Source organism: Apodemus sylvaticus, chromosome 3, assembly GCF_947179515.1.
Source record: "Apodemus sylvaticus chromosome 3, mApoSyl1.1, whole genome shotgun sequence".
NCBI classification, from domain to species: Eukaryota; Metazoa; Chordata; class Mammalia; order Rodentia; family Muridae; genus Apodemus; species Apodemus sylvaticus.
The window spans coordinates 125,275,549-125,299,589 of record NC_067474.1 but is presented as its reverse complement, the minus strand read 5'-3'; the positions used below and the strand labels follow the sequence as shown (position 1 = coordinate 125,299,589).

Genomic DNA, 24,041 nt, shown 5'->3' with positions numbered 1-24,041 from the left:
TCTATTTCCTGAGTTCTGGATTATAATGTGTTACTATGTCCACCTTAACACAAGACTGTGGTAGTCAAATCTATTCTCCCCCCCCTCCCATTTTTGGGACACATTTCTAAGAAATATTGGAGAAACCCAAGGTCATGCAGCTATTCCCTTATACATTTCTTTAAGTGCGTTTTAGTTCTTAAACTTCACTCTTGTTTCATTCCTGTATAATAAAAATGGTGAAAACCATGGCATTAAACTTCTTTGGCATCTGGTTACCTGGTTTCCCCAGTAGACTGCTCCTTTCCCAAAGAATGGCTGGGCATCCTTGGAGACCAACTGCCTCTCCTGAGGTTTTTTTTTTTTTTTTTTTTTTTTTTTTGTTTGTTTGTTTTTGGGGGGGGTCTCTTTTTTTCTTTCTTTGTTCCTTAGGTACATATTGCAGAATGTAATCAGTCATTACAATCAGAATTATATCAAAGAGATATTAATTCTTAGCAGCTTAAGCACTGCTCAAAAGTTGAAGTCCAGAATTTCTTCTGAGACTCATAAACAATCAGCTGTAAGCTGACAGATAAAACCTACCACAAGTTATTTCCAAAATAAAATGGCCCAAAATAAACATTCCTATTCTCCAAATGAAGAATGGTGATAAAGGACTGAAGCACAAACAAAAAAACATGAAAAAAAGGGAAAAAAGCAACAAAACAAATCAAAAGCCCACAATAACCCCCTCCCCCAACCCATCCGCCACTCAAACCCAGTAAAGAAAACACCAAATCCTGCATCTTTATGTCTAGACAACAGGGTACACATGGCAGTGTGTGTGTTTCAAAGGGTTTGAGCAGCTCAGACTCTTTGGCCTGGCTAGCTACAGCCCACATGGGCTCTTTCTTGAGCTAGCTCTGTTTACAGCTTCTAGGTCCTCCAAATGTTCCACACTCTTGCTGTTTTTAACTTCCTGATGTTTCCAATAAATATTGCTTTCTCTCTGACAATTTTACAAATTGCCCTTTCAGGAGCTACTTGCAGACACTCCAACTCTGTTGCACAGTGTCCTAGAACCCTTGTACTATCCATCTCTACATGTCCACCACCAGCAAAGGGAAACAAGGTCTGCTGTCAGCTTGAGCAGTAGCTGGGCCTAGGGGGTTCATGGAAGTATCACTCTCTCAGTTCCTGGATGGCTGAATAATGGGAACAATCCTGATGATGCCCATAAACTCTGGAGCTGTTTCTCAAAACGAAGCTTTTCAAGTAAATTTGCACTCTTACATCTGATCCTTGAGCTTGCTTTGGGTGGATCATGGCCAATGGCTGAGATACCTTCAAGGGATCTTTGCTATTGTCTAGATGCAACACCCCTGGCATCTTCTCAGAGACACTAATCTTTTCAAGCAACCACACCTTCTTTGGCCCCAACTTCAAACAGGTTCCTTTTCTAGCCAAATGGCAGTTTTTCAAATCCTTCTGCTTGCTTTCCCTTATGACTTTCACTACAGATTTGTCTAAAGCAAGCAATACCCATGGATGGAATGCTTGGTAGGCTTGAAGTTTCCCTTCACCAGATTAGTTAAGTTTGGTACCTTTAAACTCAATATATTATTAGGCATGAGCAGCATATATACAAGCTCTGTCAGAATGTAACAGAAGAGGCCTTTAGTCTAATTCCTTATTTATATTTGTAATCTAATGAGTACAGTCTTTACTAACTGAATTTCTATCAGCATTCTAGGATTCTGGGCTCATATGATAATCATCCATTAAGTTCTACTTACAATGTTCTGGCTTTCCTTGACTGCTTCTCTCAACTTCTACAAATTCCTTCCATAACTAGTTCCAAAACCACTTGAACCACAAAGTCATCCACAGTTATAGTAATGATCTCCTACCTTAGCACCACTTTCTGTTAGCCTATCATTGGAGTCAAAAATGCCATTAGGCTTTTATTTTTAATCCACAGTTACTTGGTCTTGTTGCTTTTGAGCTGGTGAAACATAAGGTAGAACACCACTGTGAGGCATGCATAGTGGTGAAGGCAGAGAAAGGCAGAGAGGAACGAGTCGGAGAGATGGTATGCATATGATGACCAATTAACTTCTACCAACAAAGCTGGAACTCTTAAAAACCCATTCAACTATGAATTAATCAATAAATTAATCCACTGATTAAGTAGTACATGAAACTGTTCGAAGGACACTTTATATTAAAAGCATAACCAAGTTCACTGGGAGCACTGAGACTTACATGCTTCTTTATTCTTTATCTCAAAGGATTATTGGAGAATTATTTCTCCTTTGGTATTTGGTATTTCCCTGCTCTAACAGTTTTTTTTTAAAGATATGATTTTTTTTTGCTATAAAAATATTTAACAAAGAGGTAAATCACTAATATCTCTCTAATATAAAAATAAAAATTTTAATAATTTCTCCTTTAAAAAATGTCTTAACACGCCGGGCGGTGGTGGCGCATGTCTGTAATCCCAGCACTCTGGGAGGCAGAAGCAGGCAGATTTCTGAGTTCGAGGTCAGCCTGGTCTATAGAGTAAATTCCAGGACAGCCAGGGCTATACAGAGAAACCCTATCTCAGACAACCAAAAAAAGTCTTAACAGAAAGAAACATTGCTGGTAGCGACAAATGCACTATTTTATACAATCTACACAATTTTCATACACATACTAGCAATACTGTTCTTTATAATGTTTATATTAGTGCTGAAGTAGTTTGGACTATAATGTAGTGGTTCATTTGTAGTATTTATAAATATTCTTTATAAGCTACAACGAACTGTATTATAATTAATTTTGGGTAACAAGGAATCAAACTAATTCAAACAAAAAAATATCCAAGTTTAACAATAACATGGAAATTTGGGTATCAAAATCAACTGTTTCTATGAAATGAGAAATGAGTGTGAATAAAACTGAGTAATAGTCTGGTAGCCATGCTAGCCTGGGAATTGGGTAGGTGAACTTCATTCTCCTTCCTGTCTTCCACTACAAAATTTCCAGTCTTATCCCCAGCCCTGTAACAGATGACCTGCAATGTTCTTTCTCTTCTCTCTGACTAGACTCCTTGAGGAAACTGTAGATCCTTGGGCAAGGCCCACCTTTTCTGCAGAGAGAATCTCTTGTGTACTGCATGTCAATAAAAAAAAGCTGATTGGCCAATATGCTGAGGTAGGAAATAGGAAGTGGGAGTTCTGGTAGAGAGAAAGAAACTCTGAGACAGGTATGGGAAGACATTCACCCAGAACTTTGAGGAGACACATGAAACTGAGAAGAGGTTCATAGCAGCCCTATTTATAATTGCCAGAGCTGGAAAGAACCCAGGTATCCCTCAACAGAAGAGTAGATGCAAAAAATGTGGTATATATACACAATGGAGTACTATTTAGCCCTTAGAAACAATGAATTCATGAAATTCGTAGGCAAATGGATGGAGCTGGAGAACATCATACTAAGTGAGGTAACCCAGACTCAAAAGATCAATCATGGTATACACTCACTAATAAGTGGATATTAACCTAGAAAACTGGAATATCCAAAACATAATCCACACATCAAATGAGGTACAAGAAGAACGGAGAAGTGGCCCCTTGATCTGGAAAGACTCAGTGAAGCAGTATAGGGCAAAACCAGAACAGGGAAGTGGGAAGGGGTGGGTGGGAGGACAGGGGGAGGGAAGGGGGCTTATGGGACTTTCGGGGAGTGGGGGGCTAGAAAAGGGGAAATCATTTGAAATGTAAATAAAAATTATATCGAATTAAAAAAAAGAAAAAAAAGATTTTTAACAGTGAGAGTTTGGGGGTGGGATGTCTCTGACTCTTCAGCCTGTTCTTGGGACCCTTTTCCTCCTCCTGGATTTCCTCATCCAGCCTTGATATGAGGGTTTCTGTCTCTTCTTATTGCATATTGTTATGCCATCTTTAGTTGATACCCCTAGGAGACTTGCTCTTTTGGTGAAAGGAAACGGAGGAGCAGTGGATCAGGGGAGATAGGAGGGGAGGCAGGAACTGGGAGGTATGGAGGCTGCAGTCAATATGTATTTTATGAGGGAATAAAATTAAAAAAGACTGTGACAGCTACTAGGTTTAATATACTCCAGTGGATGGTCACAAACCTAAGAATGTGTGGGCAGAAGTAAAGGGACTCAATGGTAAAAAACATGATGAAACAAGTTTGGATATATATGGATTGGCAGAGTATTGGGTGTGTTCAGAGACAAGGAAGGGAATGAATATAATCAAAAAGCAACATTCAAGATTGTCAAAGAATTAATAAAGAGAAATGAATAATAAAGGATAAATAAAGTTTAAACACACAGCAAAAAAAAGAGAGAGAGAGAGAGAGAGAGAGAGAGAGAGAGAGAGAGAGAGAGAGAGAGAGAAGAAAACAAAGATCCAAAGATTCTAGAACATGGCTACTGACACAGCTTTTTTCCTTCTCTCAACAACTCTCTGAACAGAGTCTAGTCTTGTGATATGCAATTAGTGGAGGCTCAATAAACATTCGTGAGATTCAGCTATTTTCTAGGTCACAAAGGAATGATCCAAGAGTACAAATGTTTCAGGTTTGAGTATACTGAAAGATTTATACTTGCATATATGCTATGGTAGTACTAATATAAAGAAATGAGTGAAATAATCCATATAACTCAACCAAAGAGTCATACAAATAAGGTGATTACTACTCAAGCAATTCTACAACCTTTGAAAAGAAAAGAAGGGGAGAGGAAAGAAAAAAAGAAAAAAGAAATAAAAAGAAACAGTCTGCCTGGCTTTGAGCTTGCAAAGCCTACATATCCCAAATTCTAGGGTTAAGGCATGAGCATTAATACTTAGCCATGAAAGTATAGTGCAAGTAAATTCAGACAAGGAAGCTATCCTTTATATATATTCATTCATTTAATTATACATTTAACACAGTTTTACTTGACTTATTTCAAAAGGCAAGATCACAGATACAAACAATACTATTTCCTGGGTGCTAGAGAGATGGCTCAGTGCTTAAAGGCACTGATTGCTCTTCCAGAGGAACTGGATTCAAATTCCAGCACCACATGGCAGCTCTGAACTGTCTGTAACTCGAAGATCTGAAACTCCCACATAGACATCCATGCAGACGTAACACCAATGCACATAAAATAAAGGTCAATAAATTTTTTAAAAATACTATTTCTTGTCACAAATTCAGAAGATACAAAACCATATGATCTTCACAGTTCCAATGAAATACTTTAAAGCTTTTTGTAGTGGTCTGAATGAAAATGGCCTCTAGAGACTCATAGGGAGAAGCACTATTGGATGTGTGGCCTTATTGGAGTATGTGTCACTGGCATAGGCTTTGAGGTTAAGTTTCTTAAACCAGGTCCAGTGTTTCATTCAGTCTTCCTGCTGCCTGCTGCTCTAGACATAGAACTCTTAGCTACCTGAAAAGCACCGTGTTTGCCTGCACACAGCCATGTGTCTAATGGTGACAATAAAGGACTAAATGTCATCCAGCCCCAATTAAATGCTTTCTGTTTGTTTTTGCTTTGTTTTATTTTGCTTTTTTTTTTTTTTCTCCAGACACTGTTTCTCTGTATAGCCCTGGCTGTCCTGGAACTCACTCTGTAGACCAGGCTGTCCTCGAACTCAGAAATTCGCCTGCCTCTGCCTCCCAAGTGCTGGGACTAAAGGTGTGCGCCACCACCACTGAGCAAATGTTTTCTTTCTAACTGTTACTATTGTCATGGTGGCAATTCATAGCAACAAACCCTAACTAAAGCACTTTTCTTGAAAACTGTATTTATAATTGATATAATAATATTTATGAAGACACTAAAAACAAAGGAATCTTTCTCTTTCTAGTTAAATTTCGACTATAGGAGCCCTGGATATTTTTTTTTTTACTATAATTTTTTGTTTATTGTTTGCAATATTTATTCAGTTCCATTTTTTATTCAATATATACTTTATTTACATTTGAAATCATTTCCCCTTTCCTGGATCCCCATTCCCCAAAAGTCCCATAAGCCCTCTTTCCTCCCCCTGTTCCCCAAACCACCCCTTCCTGCTTCCCTGTCCTGGTATTCCCCTACACTGCTGCACTGAGCCTTTCCAGGACCAGGGGCCACTCCTTCCTTCTTCTTGGATATCATTTGATGTGTGAATTGTGTCTTGGGTATTCCAAGCTTCTAGACTAATATCTGCTTATCAGTGAGTGTATATCTTGAATGTTCTTTTGAGACTGGGTTACCTCACTTAGGACTATATTCTCCAGTTCCATCCATGTGCCTAAGAGCTTCATGGATTCATTGTTTTTAATGGCAGAATAAAACTCCATTGTGTATATATATCACATTTTCTGTATCCATTCCTCTGCTGAGGGACATCTGGGTTCTTTCCAGCTTCTGGCTACTATAAATAGAGCTGCTATGAATATAGTGGAGCATGTATCCTTATTACATGCTGGGGAATCCTCTGGGTATATGCCCAGGAGTGGTATAGCAGGGTCCTCTGGAATTATCATCCCAGTTTTCTAAGGAACTGCCAGACTGATTTAAAGAGTGGTTGTACCAGCTTGCAATCCCACCAATAGTGTAGGAGTGTTCCTCTATCTCCACATCCTCACTAGCACCTGTTTTCTCCTGAGTTTTTGATATTAGCCATTCTGACTAGTGTTGAGGTGAAATCTGAGGGACGTTTTGATTTGCATTTTCCTGATGACTAAGGATGTTGAACGTTTCTTTAGGTACTTTTCAGCCATTCAATATTCTTCAGATGAAAATTCTTGGTTTAGCTTTGTACCATATTTTAAGAGGGATATTTGGCTCTCTGCAGTCTATATTCTTGAGTTCTTTGTATATCTTGGATATAAGCCCTCTGTCAGATGCAGTATTGGTAAAGATCTTTTCCCAATTAGTTGGTTGCCATTTTGTCCTTTTGACAATGTCCTTTGCATTACAGAAACTTTGTAGTTTTATGAGGTCCCATTTGTCAATTCTTGATCTTAAGAGCGTAAGGTATTGGTGTACAGTTGAGGAAATCTTCCCCTGTGCCCATGTCCTCAAGGGTTTTCCCCAGTTTCTTTTCTATTAGTTTCAGTGTGTCTGGTTTTATGTGGAAGTTCTTGATCCACTTGGACTTGAGCTTAGTACAATGAGGTAAGAATGGATCAATTTGCATTCTTTTGCATGCTGACCTCCAATTGAACCAGCACCATCTGTTGAAAAGGCTACCATTTTTCCACTAGATGGTTGTAGCTCCTTTGTCAAAGATCAAGTGACTTAGGTGTGTGGGTTCATTTCCAGGTCTTCAATTCTATACCATTGATCTACTTGCCTGTCACTGTAACAATACCATGTAGTTTTTAACACAATTGCTCTGTAGTACTGCTTGAGGTCAGAGATACTGATTCCCCCCAGAAGTTACTGTTGAGGACAGATTTAGCTATCCTGGGTTTTTTATAATTCCAGATGAATTTGAGAATTGTTCTTTCTAAATCTATGAAGAATTGAGTTGGGATTTTGATGGGGATTGCACTGAATCTGTATATTGCTTTTGGCAAGATGGCCATTTTTACTTTATCAATCTTGGCAATCTAAGAACATGGAAGATTTTTCCAACTTCTCAGGTCTTCTTGGATTTCTTTCGTTCAAAGACGTGAAGTTCCTGTCATACAGATCTTTCACTTGTTTGGTTAGTCACACCAATTATACTGTTTGTGGCTATTGTGAAGGGTGTCATTTCCCTAATTTCTTTTTCAGCCTGCTTATCCTTTGAGAATAGGAAGGCTACTGATTTGCTTGAGTTGATTTTATATGCAGCCACTTTGCTGAAGTTGTTTATCAGCTGAAGGAGTTCTCTGGTGGAGTTTTTTGGCTTGGTAAAGTATACCATCATATCATCTACAAATAGTGATAAATTGACTTTTTCCTTTCCAATTTGTATCCCTTTGACCTTCTTATGTTGTCTAATTGCTCTAGCTAGGACTTCAAGAACTATATTGAAAAGATATGGCCAGAGGGGGCAGCTTTGTCTAGTCCCTGATTTTAGTGGGATTGCTTCAAGTTTCTCTCCATTTAGTTTGATGTTGGTTACTGGTTTCCTGTATATTGCTTTTATGATGTTTATGTATAGGCCTTGAATTCCTGTTCTAGAATTCCAAGACCTTTAACATGAAAGGATGCTGAATTTTGTCAAATGCTTTTTCAGCATCTAATGAAATGACTATGTGTTGTTTTTCTTTGAGTTTGTTTAATATAGTGGATTACATTGATGGATTTCCTTATATTGAACCATTCCTGCATCCCTGGGATGAACCCTATTTGATTAGGGTGAATGATCGTTTTGATGTGTTTGTTCTTGGATTTGGTTGGCAAGAATTTTATTGAGTATTTTTGCATCGATATTCATAAGGGAAATTGGTTTAAAGTTCTCTTTTTTTGTTGGATCTTTGTGTGGTTTATCAGTAAAAGTGTGGCTTCATAGAACGAGTTGGGTAATGTTCCTTCTCTGTCTATTTTGTGGAATAGTTTGAAGAGTATTGGTATTAGGTCTCCTTTGAAGGTCTGATAGAATTCTGCACTAAAACCTGTCCTGTGCTTTTTTTTTTTTTTTGGTTGGGAGAATATCAATGACCACTTCTATTTCTTTGGGGGTTATGGGACCATTTAGATGGTCTATCTGATCCTGATTAAACTTTGGAAGTTGGTATCTGTCTAGGAAATTGTCCATTTCATCCAGATTTTCCAGTTGTGTTGAGTATAGGCTTTTGTGGTAGGATCTGATAATTTTTTGAATTTCCTCAGTTTCTGTTGTTATTTCTCCCTTTTCATTTCTGATTCTGTTAATTTGGAACTATCTCTGTGCCCTGTGGTTAGTCTTGCTAAAGGTTTATCTATCTTGTTGATTTTCTCAAAGAACCAGCTCCCGATTTTGTTGAATCTTTGTATAGTTCTTTGTTTCAACTTGGTTGATTTTAGCCCTGATTTGATGATTTCCTGCCTTCTACTCCTCTTGGGTGTATTAGCTTCTTTTTGTTTTAAAGTTTTCAGGCTGTTTTCCAGCCTTTTACTCTGAGGTTGTGTTTGTCTTTGACATGGGAGATGTGCTTCCTTTATTCAGCAAATCAATCACTGGGTCTTGTTTAGGAATCCAGTCTGTTAGACTATGTCTTTTTATTTGGGAATTGAGTCCACTGATGTTGAGACATTAAGGAATAGTGATTGTTGCTTCCTGCTATTTTTGATGTAACTTTTATGTTTGTGTGGTTATCTTCTTTTGGGTTTGTTGAAAGAAGATTACTTTCTTGCTTTTTCTCCTGTGTAGTTTCCCTCCTTTGTGTTTTCCATTCATTATCCTTTGAAGGGCTGGATTTGTGGAAAGATACTGTGTAAATTTGCTTTTGTCATGAAATACCTTGGTTTCTCCATCTGTTATAATTGAGATATTTCCTGGATATAGCAGTCTGGGTTGGCATTTGTGTTCCCTTAGGGTTTATATGACATCTGCCCAGGCTCTTCTGGCTTTTTTAGTCTCTGGTGAGAAATACGGTGTAATTCTGATAGGTATACCTTTATATGTTACTTGACCGGTTTCCCTTAATTCTTTTAATATTCTTTCTTGTTTAGTACATTTGGTGTTTTAATTATTATGTGACAGGAGGAATTTCTTTTCTGGTCAAATCTATCTGGAGTTTTGTAGGCTTCTTGTATGTTCGTGGGCATCCCTTTTTTTAGGTTAGGGAAGTTTTCTTCTATAATTTTGTTTTAGACATTTACTGGCCCTTGAGGTGGAAATCTTCACTCTCTTCTATACCTATAATCCTTAGGTTTGGTCTTCTCATTTTGTACTGGATTTCCTGGATGTTTTGGGTCAGGAGCTTTTTGCATTTTTCATTTTCTTTGACTGTTGTATCAATGCTTTCTATAGTATCTTCTGCATCTGAGATTCTCTCTTCTATCTCTTGTATTCTGTTGTTGATGCTTAGATCCATGATTCCTGACTTTTTCCCTAGGTTTTCTATGTCTGGAGTTGTTTCCCTTTGTGATTTCATTACTGTTTCTACCTCCTTCTTTAGATCCTGGATGGCTTTGTTTAATTCCTTCACCTGTTTTTTTGTGTTTTCCCTTAGTTCTTCAAGGGCGTCTCCCTGTTTACTTGTGTTCTCCTGTATTTCTTTAAGGGAGTTATTTATGTCCTTCTTGAATTCCTCCATGAAGCCCTCCATCAGCATCATGACCAGTGATTTTAAATCCAAATCTTGCTTTTCTGGTGTGTTGGGGTATCCAGGACTTGCTGTTGTGGGAGAATTGGGTTCAGATGGTGCCTTATTCCTTGATTTCTGTTAGAACATTCCTACGTTTGCCTTTTGCCATCTGGTTATCTCTGGTATTAGTTGGTCTTGCTGTCACTGGCTGGTGCTTGGCCCCCCTGTGTGCCTGCAACCCCATCTCAGCAACCCTCAGTGACCTGCTTTCCCATGGCACAAAATGCTGTGGTGCTGCAGAGTTCCTGGGTACAGGTGAAGTCCTGGTGGGGGTGTGTCTCAAGTGATCCTCTATGCTGGTGGTCCTTGCCTACCAATCTGTTACACGGTCACAAAAGTAAAGATGGAGTCAGAGACCCACTCTCTTGTAGTTGTAATTGGGTATGCAGCTCTGTGGCCCTGATCAACTCTGGATGCAGGCTGTGCTGGCTGTCTCCTCTGTGCGGCTGGTGTATAGCTGGTTTCTTGAGCCACTTGGAGATGGCATGCTGTGGCTGGGGATGTTCTGGATCCGGAGGCAGAAACCAGAAGGCTCCTGCCAGAGGACTCAGGACAGGATATCCCGATCTGCAGGGCTGATCTCACCTGTGCAGGCTGTCTCCTCTCGACTGGCTGTTGGGTGTTGAGCCTTGGATTTTTCATGTGACTTCCATGTCAAATTTTGTGTTCAGTATTAACCGAATTAATGTCAATTTCTTTATGAATGAACTCACAGATTAAGATGAAACAAATGTGCATTCATATTATTTATTATACAGCATAATCTGTAAATCTGATACTAATGAGACTCAAGATTTAAATGGCTGAGGAATGTGTTTAGTGAATTACTGCAAATCAATGCCTCCATTCCAGGATATATGTAATCTTGGATGGCAACACACCTATTATTCCAAATTCCTAACTAAGTACAGTGCTTCATTATTTCAAAATGTCACTGTCAATTTATAGAGTAACACATAAACATCTTTCTACCATATACATAGCTGTCTTTCCTTCAAAGTAAATAGCAACTGACTATATAGAAAAATTACAACCTGACCAACTTTTTGGAAGTAAGCGAAACCCAGTAAACACTAAAGAATGAAACTTGTGTCTGAAGATGTAGTTCATTTGGTGTAGCACATGTGTAGTATGCATTAAGTTCCAGATTTGATCTTGAGCACTATATAAAATCAGGCACAGTGATGCACACCTATAATCCAGCAATTGGGAGATAGAGGGAGGAGTAATGCAAGTTCTGGGTCCACTTTGGTTTGCCTGAGACATATGGGATCCTGTCTGAGAGGGAGCCTGAGATACATGATACCCTGTCTCTATTTAAACCTGAGATACATTAGAGGTTCGGTATCTGTCTCATAAAAGAAATAGGAGAGAGCAAAAGTAGTTATATTTATATTTGTTACTGTAGGTACCTTATGTTTATATCACATAATCAAACATTGCCTTTTCACATTTATTTCATGAAAGTCTTCCAAATATTCACATATTTAATCAACAAACAAACATTATTGAAAACTGAGTTTTTCCTAGGTATAAGGAGATGGAGTTATAAACACAAGTAAATTGGGCCCAGGTGGTGGTGCACAACTTTAATCCCAGTATTAGTATGAGAAGCAGGCAGATCACTGTGAGTTCTAGGTCAGCATGGTCTACACTGTGAATTCCACAAAACCAAGTCTACAAACGGAAGCCTCATTTCAAAACAAGCAAACACTCAAACAAAACAGAACCAATTACCTCCCCATCCCAAACCAAAGCAAAAAACAACAAAACAAAACAAAACAAAACAAAAATCAAACAAAATCCTCTTAATTGAATAGAAGACATGGCTAAATAAAGTAAAACGCACTAGTAGAGTATTACATTGTCTACAGTTTCACATTTGCAATGAGAGAGTGCTCTCTACTGAAGACACATTGGATACCTAGAAGTTTTATCATTGCTTAGAATTACTTTCTCCTTTTGCTATTCTACAGAAAAATTTAAAAATTAAAAAAAAATTAAAGCATAAGTTTACAAATATCCAAGAACTTAGCACTTCAAATGAACATGCTAATATCTGCTTCATACTTTTATTAAAGAATTATTTTCATAATCCAGAAATTTCTTAATTGTTCTAGTATAGATGATTAAGGGACTGTTAAGAGTTACTAGCTAGATGACCCTGGGTAAATTGGCTTAACTTTGACCTTTAGTTTTCACATTTAAACATAATCATCCTAACCTAAATTGTACTGTTTTATATTTGACTCTCAATATCCATGATCTACACAGCTTTTGATTGGACTGGATCATCTAGAGCAGGATTTCTCAACTTCTCTAATGCTATAACAGTTCCTTATGATGTGGCGACACCCAACCATAAAATTATTTGGTTGTTACTTCACAACTGTAATTTTGCTAGTATGAATCATAATGTAAATATCCCTGTTTTCCTATTGGAAATCTAGGTCACCACTGTGAATGGGTTGTTTGACCCCCCCCAAATTGATTACAACCTGTAGATTGACAACTGCTGACCCTCCAGTACCATGAAGAGACCATACTAATGAAGGAAAATGAAGCTATTTGTTTATGTACTCTATATTAAACACTAAAGTTGGCAATATCTTTATAAAAATCAGTCCACAGCTCTTCAGCTCAGTGCCTCCTACTAAGCCTGTACAAAATGGAATAATAAATGCTGCAGGATACTTCATCACACTGTGAACCCAGAGATTGTATTATTTACCAAAACAAACAAACAAACAAACAAAAAACCAAAAAAAAAAAAAAAAAACTAAAAACAACAACAAAAAAACCCCAAACCAACTGTTTCTAGTTGTGGTGTGGCTCAGCCCTTGGCACACACCATTAATACCAAACGACGAAGATAAAGTTAGTTTGTAGAAGGACACAACCATGTTTGAAAGTGACATCTAATTGAGTACCAGAAAAAGTGGCAAATCAGAGAAAGATTTAACAGACTAGGGTATGCCAATTCTCAGGAGAAGGGAAACTACTTAAGACAGGAGAAGGGAGAGGGGAAGGGTAGAGTTGAGTAGAGCAGAGCAGAAAAAGACAGGCAGTTTTCCTGGACATTGGATAGAGAGAGGTTGCAGATAAAGAACAAGCTAGACATAAGACAGTATGAGCAAGGGAATGAAAAGGAGCCAGAAGATCAGAACAGATTGCTAGAGTTAGTTTGGGGCTCAGTGGAGCAAAAAGAGGTGGAGAGAGAAGTCAGATTGAATCAGTCAAGCTTGGAAAGGAATTTGAGTAAGAACAGCTAAATTGAACCAGTTAGGCAGAGTTCAGAAAGAACTAGAAAGTATATGTATATTCAGTAGTAAGTCTCAGAGGCTGAAACTAGGTGTAGATAAGATAGTACAGATTGTACAGTGGCTAGAAGCTTCCAGAACTATGCCTAGATTAGAAGACAGAGGCAGTAATCCTCCAAAATGACAAGACAATAGGAGAATAAAAATACTTTTGCAACTAAATTGTATATAGTTGCTGAGAAGTGGTTGTGCATGCCTTTAATCCTAGAACTTGTTGGGCAGAAACTGGTGGATTTCCACGTATGAGGCCAGTGTGGTCTACATAGTGAGTTATAGGATAGCCAGGACTATACAGAGAAACCCTGTCTTAAAAAACCAAAACTAGAGGCTGGAGAGATGGCTCAGGGGTTAAGAGCACTGACTGCTCTTCCAGAGGTCCTGAGTTCAATTACCAGCAACCACATGGAGGCTCATAACCATCTGTAATGGGATCTGATGCACTCTTCTGGTGTGTCTGAAGATATTGACTGTACTCACATACATAAAATAAATACAAAAAATACAAAACAACAACAGCAACATAACTCTATGTAGGAAGCAGAAATTCCTGAAATCTGCAAACCAGCTACTGAATTATTTTCCTGCAAAATGAACTAACTGTCCAACACCCTAAATTTAGTAAAATGTAAACAATCCATAAATTTAATTAAATCTTTGGAACTTAGAGTCACATGGCTAGCGTTAAGGGACCTTGGCAAATCTAGAATAGTATCTTTACAATCCTCATCTATCAGTCACAAAACAGTCACTCATCACCCTTGGCAGATCATCTCATCAACCTCTTATGGAAATTCCACTTCACCTCCTGTCTTACCTCATCCTTTATGTCTTCCTGTTGTTGAGCTGAGAAAATCTCCATTGCAGCCATGAGTCTCATCATTAACTCATCCACTGTTGTATTACCTAATGAGACATAAGAGAATCTAAGTTAAAGTTATTAAAATTATTAAAAATAAAAGAACATTTTTAGTAAAGAATTAACAGCATTAAAAATTATAGACAGAAAAGCTAGTATTTAAAGTACTTTCAATGAAATGTTGCATATGTTCAATAAGTAACAATGGCAGTTGAAATTTTAGAAAAATCAGATTTGGAGCAACTTCAATAATTTTTAGCACCAGGAAGAATGTCCAAGTCATGAGGTTCAAAAGTCCTTTCAGTTTATAAAAACAATAGTGTTAGTAACACTAGCAACAACTTCCAATTGTTTACATGTCTGTGATTACGCTAAATTAGTTTATGCTTTCATCTGATCTATACAGTTCCATGAAGAAGTAATTATACTTTAGATTTTCAAGAGAAGGAAAAATATCTTTAAAGAGATCAAGAAATCCACCCAACAAAGATCAAGACAGCAATCACATGGTCAGGACTTGAAACCAGGTGAGGCTAATTCAGGAGCCAGCCTTTCCTCTGATGCCTATCTCTTCTTCAAGCACCCCCGACTCTGGCACCCCAACTCCAACCAATGTGGAGTTAGAGACTGACATGCTACATAACAACTTTACCACTAAGCTTCCTAAAAAGTCACACCCTAGCCCCACCAGTCATTTTCTATACTTGAAATCACTGCTGAAATTTCTGAAACAAACAGGAATTCAAAGTTTGAAAAACAAAATCTATTTCCCTCAATGAATATTTTCCCTCTAAGTTTTCAAATGAATGACTACACCACGATATTTATGAAGAGGAGTTTAAAGATGCATGATTTTTCCTTAACCCTATTTTACTCCCTAAACTTAAAAAAAAAAAAAAAGGCAATGTGTATAAATAATATCTTCTAAGTGAATATAATTTTGCTTGGGATGGCTTATAAAGGAGAAATTCATGAGGTTACGTGAAAGAGCCCTCTTTACTTTCAAATCTACAGAAAGAAAGAGATAGATTTTCCAGGGCCTGTGATGTCATGTCACATTAATGAAATGACACCAGGAAGATAAAGAGTAAGCATCCTTGATGGTGTTTTCTAGCACAGGACATGGCTAACATGACTTTTCAATGACCTTTCTCTAGATTTCCTTCATGACTGTTGGCAGCATGAGGTACTCAACAAACAAAATTATCCAGTTTGTTCACAGCACTACTATTCTCTCAAATAAGTTATAGGTTACACATTATCTGGGTACTAAGAAAACAGAATTGGCCTTGTACTAAGAGTTGAAATAAAAATTGTGCCACTCACAAGGTATTTAATCTAGTTTCTAGAAATTGTCTAGCCCATAAGTATGTGTTTAATAAGAAAATGAATGAGGAGCTAGGATGACAGCTCAGTGGTTAAAAGCATGTGGTGGTTTGAATAGGTATGGCCCCCATAGAAACAGTGTTTGAATGTTTAGCCTATAGGGAATAACTCTATTAAGAGGTGTGGCCTTGTTAGAAGAAGTGTGTCACTATAGGGTTGGGGATTTGAGATTTCCTATACTCAAGGTATACCCAGTGTGGCAAAGAGACTCCTTCTGCTACCTGAAGATCAAGATGTAGAACTCTCACCTTCTTCAGCACTATGTCTGCCTGCACACTGCCTGCTTCCTGCCATGATGGTAATGGACTAAACCTCTGAGACTGTAAGCCGCTCCAATTAAATGTTTTCCTTTATGAGAGTTGCAGTGGTCACAATGTCTCTTCACAGCAATGAAGAGCTAACTAGGACAGAGCACTTGCTGTTCTCCCAGATGACCTAGGTTTGATTTTCAGAACCCACAAGGCAGCTAACAACCATCTGTAACTACAGGTTCAGGGGTCTCTGCCACCTTTTTCCAGTCTCTAAGGACACCAGGAATACATGTGATGCACAAGCATATATGTGTATAAAACACTCATACACATGAAATAAGAGCAAATATTTTAAAACATGAGTGAAAAAAATGGTTAGATTGTGACTAGAAATCAATGTTCTTTTTCTCAAAAGAAAGGTGACACTCCTCTGTAAGGTTCTTTGAAGTAGCAGAGATAATGGTATCATGTGCCTGGTACACAGAATACAATCATTGGTATTACTTAGATATGACAGATAGTAAAAAGAAGGTTCTGAACACTTTACAGCATGTACTCATGGTAGCTTGAATGAGAATTATCTGCATAGGCTCATGAATTTGAATACTTGGTCCCTAGCTGGTGATGCTGTATAGGGAGGTGACAGAACATTTAGGATATAGAGCCTTGATGAAGAAAGTATGTAACAGAGGGCATGCTTTAAGAGTTTATAACCTTGTCCTATTTCCAGTTTGTTTTGTTTCGTGTGTTGCAAAAATGTGATTAGCCAGCTTGCTACTCTGAATACCTCCTGCCATGTCTTCCTTTTCCCTCTGGAACTACAGGACAAAATGTTCAAATTATAAATGGTAAAATACTATTTTACCATTCCTGTTATATGAATGCTATATTCATATATAGCTATATGAATGCTAACAGGAAGGACCCACTGCTAACCTGAGCTTGTAGGTACTTCATACCCTAGTCTGCAATGGTCAGAGACAGAAAAGGAACCAGTTAATGTAGTTTAGGGAAAATCTACAAAATACAGTGTCAGTTCCCAAACTTGGTCTCAGGACCTTTTGTAGTCTTAAAAACCATTAGAATTCTCAAAATAACCTTAGTTTATGTGGTTTATAGCTATTTTGTTGCTGTAATATAATACCATGACTAAAGAAACCTGAGTTTCTTTTGGCTTAAGGTGTCCGTTGGCTAGAGCCTATTTATGGCAGGAAAACATGGCCTGGTGACAAGGGCGGGAAGGCACTGTACAGAGGCAGAGAAGGAAGCTGGCTGGACACATTTAATCATAGAAGAAGCAAAGAGCAAATCAGAGTAGAGAGAGGCTATGCATCTTCACAGCCTGCCCCCAGTATTTCCTCCAGCAAAGCCACAACTCCTAAAGGTTCAATAGCCTCCTCAAGCAATATTGCCAACTGTACACCAAATTCAAATATCTGAACCTATAAAGGGAATTTCTCACTCAAACCATCACAGACGCTGACATTACTTTATTAGAAACTATATAATAAAAGGGCAAGCAAAATGTCTTAGTGGGTAAAGGTGCTGGCACCAAACCTGATAACCCGAGTTTGGATCTCATTTTTAATACCTACATAGTAAAGATGAGGACACATACATGACAAATAAATGTAATACAACATTTTAAAAAAATGAAAATATTTTTAACATATGTATCAATTCATTTAAAAGTAAAAGTGCCATCATAATCTAATCCAATGCTATATTTTTGTTAAGAAAACTTATTCCAGAAGAAAAAGGAGACAAGAGTGGCCCAGTTGTAACATTCTCATATATTTCTTTCTTCACTGTCTGGCTCAACAAAAAACACTTACACCTTTATATCTATTTCTATATTAAACTTGTGAAAATATGCTGTAGTGGTTGAAATTTATGAAGAATATGTGGCCTTTTGCATATATGTAATCAGAAAAGAAACATTTTAATGGATATTTCTAGTTAATATTTCTTTGATACTATGCTCAGTTTGACAAGACATTTCTTCAAATTAGCAGCATGGAGAATACTTTCCTACTAGGTTACACTAGAATTCTTTTCTCTTTCCCCTCAAAACTCCATGGCTTCTCATTGTTCAGGAAGAGCTTGAACTCCTAACTTTTCTGCCTCACTCTCTAGTGTAGCTGAGACTACAAGTGCATCCTACAGTACCCAGCTCACTGATCTCTGACTGATCTTTTTTCCATGCATTCCATTAGGCATTGATGGCTTTCGAAAACATTACTTCACTGCCTTATGCATTTATTTCTGAATGTTGATGCACTATATACAATATAAAAAAACCCCACATTTGTTAATGTGCACATTTTGTGTAGGCTTTGCCCCACAGTTACCTGGCAACAGCTAGGTGTGCCAGACTCACTATAACAGGGGTGGTGCCCTCTCCTCACTCTCTTGCTCCTGCTCCCTTACACACTTCCCACGCCCCTCCCCATCTCTCTCCATGTACTCATGGCTGGCCTCTATTCCTCTTTTCCCTCTCCTCTACTGTCCCCTTAACTCCCCTCCTCATGCCCTGAATAAACTCTATTCTATACTATACCATCATGTGGCTGGTCCCTCAGGGGGAAGAGATGCCTCAGCATGGGCCCACAGAGGCACCTCCTTCCTCAACATGATACCACGCCTCCATCAAACATAACTCTGGTCTCTTATCTTTTTATAAAACACAATTAATATCACCAAAAACTATGCTGTTAGTCTTCCAGTGGATGATACAAATTTTTATTAAAAAAATGTTATCCTTGGCAACAAATAATACTGGTTCTTTTACTTGAAAGTGACTGAATTATTTTTGTTTTGTAGAAAATGCTTCCCAAATTCCCAGTCTATATAAGTGTAATTCGTCTGTCAGGCTGTAAAAATGACTCCAAGGAAGGTAGGGAGAATAGCTCATGAAGCCCCACATGTGCTTCTCTTTGAGACAAGTACAATGTATTGGTATGCATCGCATCACCTAACAAAAGGGCTAAAACTGAAAAAAAAAAAAAAAGCCAAAATATCCTGTTTGCTTCTTTAACTGGTCCTCTTAACTGGTCTTTTCCTTTTATAATTGTGAGTGAGTGGCAGTGGTGGATATCCCTAATTCATGATGACTTGTGTCAAGAGGTTTGACTTTCAACTAAGATGACACTGCTTTAGGAACCATTGCTTTGAGCCACTCCTGCAAATGTTAACACAGTGGAAAGGGAAAACACAACTAAACTAAAAAAAGAATGCAAAGTGAAACAAAACTAAAATAATTGTGATCTTGCAGACTTCCTGAACCAGAGCTTCTGGAGTCCTGGCCTACACTTTGCAAGACACAAACTATCACAGTGTTGCCTGTGATGAGGAAAACAAGAACAAAAATGTCTTCACTTTCTCCTCACCCAGTGGGAATCTGATCCCTCAGCTGGTCTTTTAAAAGACTGCCTAAGAAACTATGCTCTGCAAAGTTATAGAGAAAACAAAATACCTGAGCTTTTGTTTTGTGTAGGCTTTAAAGGCACTGGAATGCACAAATCCCCTCCCCCATTACACTTAAATAGGGCCGAAAAGAAGTCCCCAGACCGAAGCTTTAGCTTGGAGCACTTGAAAACTCTTTTTTCCTGGCAGCATGGGAGTAGGTGAACTATTTTTATTTAAGCTTTCCCATGAACACAGCAATGCTTTACTCTGGCTTTTAGATTCGTTAGCAACAACTACAACAACAAAACCCCCCACTCTTTAATTTATTCTTTTTTTGTTATAAAGAAAGAATGTAAAGTAAGGTTAAATTTCCAGGAAAATGTAAATTATGTTTAAATCCACAGGAATCCCACAGCTTGTTGCCTCAGGGGTGTATTTCAGGCAGAAGTCACACAAATAAGGAGGAACAACTGACACGTGAAAAATTCAATTTGCAATGTATAGTCACTGGATTTTCTAGATAATTAAAGATAAGCAATTCTTTCAACTAATCAATATTACAGCTATAAAATAACAGAAATAAATGTTACATCTGACAAATGATTATAACCTAACTGCTAGTTTTAGGGAATTAACCATTTTTGAACATAATTTCACTGTTCTGTGTCTGAGGAACAATGCAATTTTTATTGGGTGCTAGATGTTTAAAACCATATTGATTGTTCATAGTACATATGCTTTAAAAGATGTTCTTTTAGGATGTTTTATATTTTAAATGGGAAAAAAATGGTAAGGTTATCAGTAACATTTTATTTCCATTATGAGATCTACTTTACCTTGTATCACATTTAACACTTCATTAGATGATCGCTTTCCCATGATAATCAGGAAGAGTGGAAATTGATCTGTCTTTTGAGTCCGAATGGTTTGTGCGATAACGCTGCCAAAGTGTCTATTGCACATTGTCAGAAATCTAAAATAAAGCAAAATCCAAAATAAGTTTCAAACAGATTTATTAGAGCTGAGATGCCATTACTAATTATGTAAAGATTAGATAGCCTAACTTACATCAGTACGAAAAATTTTACTAGGTTGAGTTTTCAACTAAATCTTTAATGGTTATCTTATAGAAAAGAAGGAAGCATACCCTAAATGCTGTCGGGGGCTGGCAGCACAGGATTCTTAAGCCTCAAATATTGCAAGATGTACTACTTTTTAAACTATAAGAATTTACAAAAGAATTTCCAGGAAAGAAATTCCTGAACTAAGATAAATAATAGAGTGTGGTATAAAGGAAGCTGATGAGCATCATTCTAAAAATAGATTCAGCAACATTTCTCTAAGTCCTTAGAATCAAGAACTACACAGAAACACTATGTATCCTCTAGAAGTAGTAGGTCTTCTAGTTTTGTATTTAGTATGGAATAAAAGCAATTCTAAGCTTTTGGCCAAAAAAGCTCAGCGATATTAGCATACTGAAGTCTAGCATTAGTATTCTTAACACGATCTGGAATAAATGAAAAAACTGATAAAGCTTTTCTCTTCTATTAGAGGACTGTTTGAAATTAGCATTTCTTTCAAGAGAAAAGGGTAGCTTATGATATGTTTTCAGATCTGATGGTAAAAAGTAAATGTCATAATAATAATGAATTATGAAAGACCAAATGCAAATATAGAATGCTTTAATAAGATCCAATTTAATAAAGTCTGTAAAAATAATGGACTTTTAATAACACAGGTCACAAAAGGCAAAACAGTGGAAATTCTGGAGACTAGCCACTGGTACTAGCTTATTAATTCTTAATTATGTTCATGAAAGGCAACTTAAATCGTGTGTTTTCTTATGCCTTATGATAATATTTTAGGTAACAACTCCTCTGAAATGTATGTTCTAGCTGATGAGCAAAGTCTGTCGTCACATGCATTAGAAGGTAAATCTATTTGAAAAGACAAATGGTATTAAAATGTCATGTGCTCAGATTCACTTGATAACCAATTCAAAACAGAATCAAACCTCTTAATTTTTAAAGCCAATACATTTTCTGTCAATAGAAATTCATTTCAGAAATTTAGGCTGGATCTTTTGTAAAACCCGTGCTGTGACTACAGAAAGTAGATCTTGTTAAGGGCAGCAGCTAGACCTGTGAGCTAGAGTGTCAAGACAAGTTAGCACCACTGCAGCACATTCATTGGGAGGCAGGTTCATATACACATTCAGTGCAGCAATAACTAGACCTCATGGCAATTTGAAATGACAAGGCCTTAAGAAATCCATTGTCGGCCATGAAATATCAGTGCCCCCATGAAAATTCAAATCTTCACATTCCACAACTATTATAGGATAAAAGGTTCTCAAGCAGACTAAGCTTCCTTACCAAATTTCACACTCATAAAGCTTTAACTCATCAACAGAGATGTGGAAATCAGGAGACTAGCAAGTTAGGCTCTCAGTTTTCTTTATATGTCTTACTAAAATATTTGAAGTCAGCCTTGACCCTGAGATGATCATTGGCAACCTCTAAAATTAAAGATGTCAAAAAACAGTTGGAATGCTATTTCCTACAAAAGGGAGAAAACTAAGTCCTTGTTGCTTTCACACCAATGGATTGAGCGGATATCACACAGTAGATGCCATCACAGCACTGGCCTCACTAGCTGAACAGGATGCCCTCTGGCCCGTTGAAAGGAAAGAAAAAGGAAAGGAAGGAAAGGAGTACACATTCGAGAGGGCAAAAAGAAGACTACGGAAGAGACAGGGAACTGTGATGGAGGGAGAGGGTGGGGTGGGGGAAGAAATGGAAAGGAAGGAAGAGATGCTCACCATTAGCTAAAATTTTAGTTCAAAACTAGAAAGATAGAGACGGTAAAACCAACCTGTTTTAACAGAAAAGATATGTTTCTCACATTTGTGAACAGTTTCTCACAACTTTGAACAGTTAAATTTATTCCAGAATACCTGAAGGATGGGTCAAAATTGTCAACCCAACTGCAACTTACTCATTATTTTTCAGTCAGATTTCATGAAGGAATAAATAAATGGTTGCTACAACCATTAGATTCCAGCAATTTCTACTCCAAAGTGGGAAATAACCATTTTACAACATTGGGGAATCTATTTTCTTTTTGAACTGTAGAAAACTTACATAAACCAATGACCACAGACTTTATTGGAAGAAGGAAATAAGTTATTAGGGGGTGGCTCAGTGGGAAAGGATGGGCACTTGCTGTGGAAGCATGAGCACCTGAGGAGAGAGCCCCCGCATCCACAATAAGAAGCCAGCAGCCTCAGCACTAAGCAGGTGAGAAGCAGAGGATTGCTGAAGCTTACTGTCTTCCAGCCTAGACCAGGATTTAGTGAGAAACCCTGTCACAATGGAATAAGGCAAAGATTACTAGAGCAGGATGCCAACAGCCTCTAATCTTCATGAAGCTGCACACAAATGTGTACACACACCTACAAAATAAAGTTTAAAAACAAGGCCAAATGATAAAAAAAAACCAAAAAACAAAAAACCCTCCTCTCTTCTAACTTTTTGAGATAGGTTCTCATGCAGCCCATGTTGACCTCAAACTCCACATCTTTTTCCTACCCCTGTAAGTGCTGGAATTACAGGTGTGCCACAACACTTGCCTTAAGGAAGTTATATTCTATAAACCTACTGTTTACTTAGTATGACAGGTACTGTTTTCGAATGAAAAAAGATGGAGGATGCAATACTATCACTAAACACTTCAATCTGATTGCCAAAAGATGACTCCAACATAAAGTGGAAAGAATATATTTTTAACACACATACCCTTTTACAAGAAAGAAATGAAGTAGGATATAGAATACAATCAAACTTGCTTTTAATATTTGGTAGACCCTCAAAAGTAGTTCTTATGTTGTTACTCTTAAATGCTTAATGATATTTAGCATTGAAAAACTGTTTGTATGCCTGTCTGTGTAAGAATGTGGGAGAGTATGTGACAGGGTATGCATGTGGAAATAAGAAGGAAACTTGCTGGAGTCAGTTCTACCTCATGGTTCCTGGGGATGGAACTTGAATCAGTAGGGATGGTGTCAACTGCCTTTTCCAACTGAACTCTCTGCTATGTTACATTTTCATCATTTTATGATAAAAATGGTATGTTCACACTAACACTAAAAATATTTTTGCACAACAAAATAGTAACTAAACAAAAGCAATTACTGCTTTTATTGTCAAAGAACAGAGCTGGGCAGATAGCTCAGCCAGTAAAGTTCTTGCCATACACTATGATATTCTGAGGTCAATCAATAAATCCCATATAAAAATCCAGTACTTGAAATCCTAGTCGAAGAGGGTGGAGACAGGAAGATGTTTGGGGCTCTTAGGCCAGCTAGCCTAGCCTAAACAGTCAGCCCACATCTCTGGGAAGAACCATGTTTCATAAAATAAGGTAGCTCCAAAGGAATACCTGATATTAACCTCTGGCTTCCATGTGAAGACACATGCACAAATGCAGGGATATAAGTACAACTAGCAACACCAGTAACCACATATTTAATAAGAGGTTACTCAGTACATGAAATTTGTGTCCAACCTAATAGCCTGCAGTCATTAT

At 37.7% G+C, this 24,041-nt stretch overlaps 1 protein-coding gene across 1 annotated transcript in view; it reads right to left on the bottom strand.

Moving 5' to 3' along the window:
• The window catches only part of Faf1 (Fas associated factor 1), a 301,749-nt gene that overhangs the window by 56,582 nt on the left and 221,126 nt on the right, over positions 1-24,041 (bottom strand). Inside the window, exons 14-15 of the mRNA XM_052176992.1 lie at positions 20,291-20,427; positions 14,368-14,456 (exon numbers count right to left, since the gene is read on the bottom strand). Of these exons, the coding sequence (XP_052032952.1) occupies positions 14,368-14,456; positions 20,291-20,427 (226 nt within the window). The remainder of the gene's footprint in view (positions 1-14,367; positions 14,457-20,290; positions 20,428-24,041) is intronic.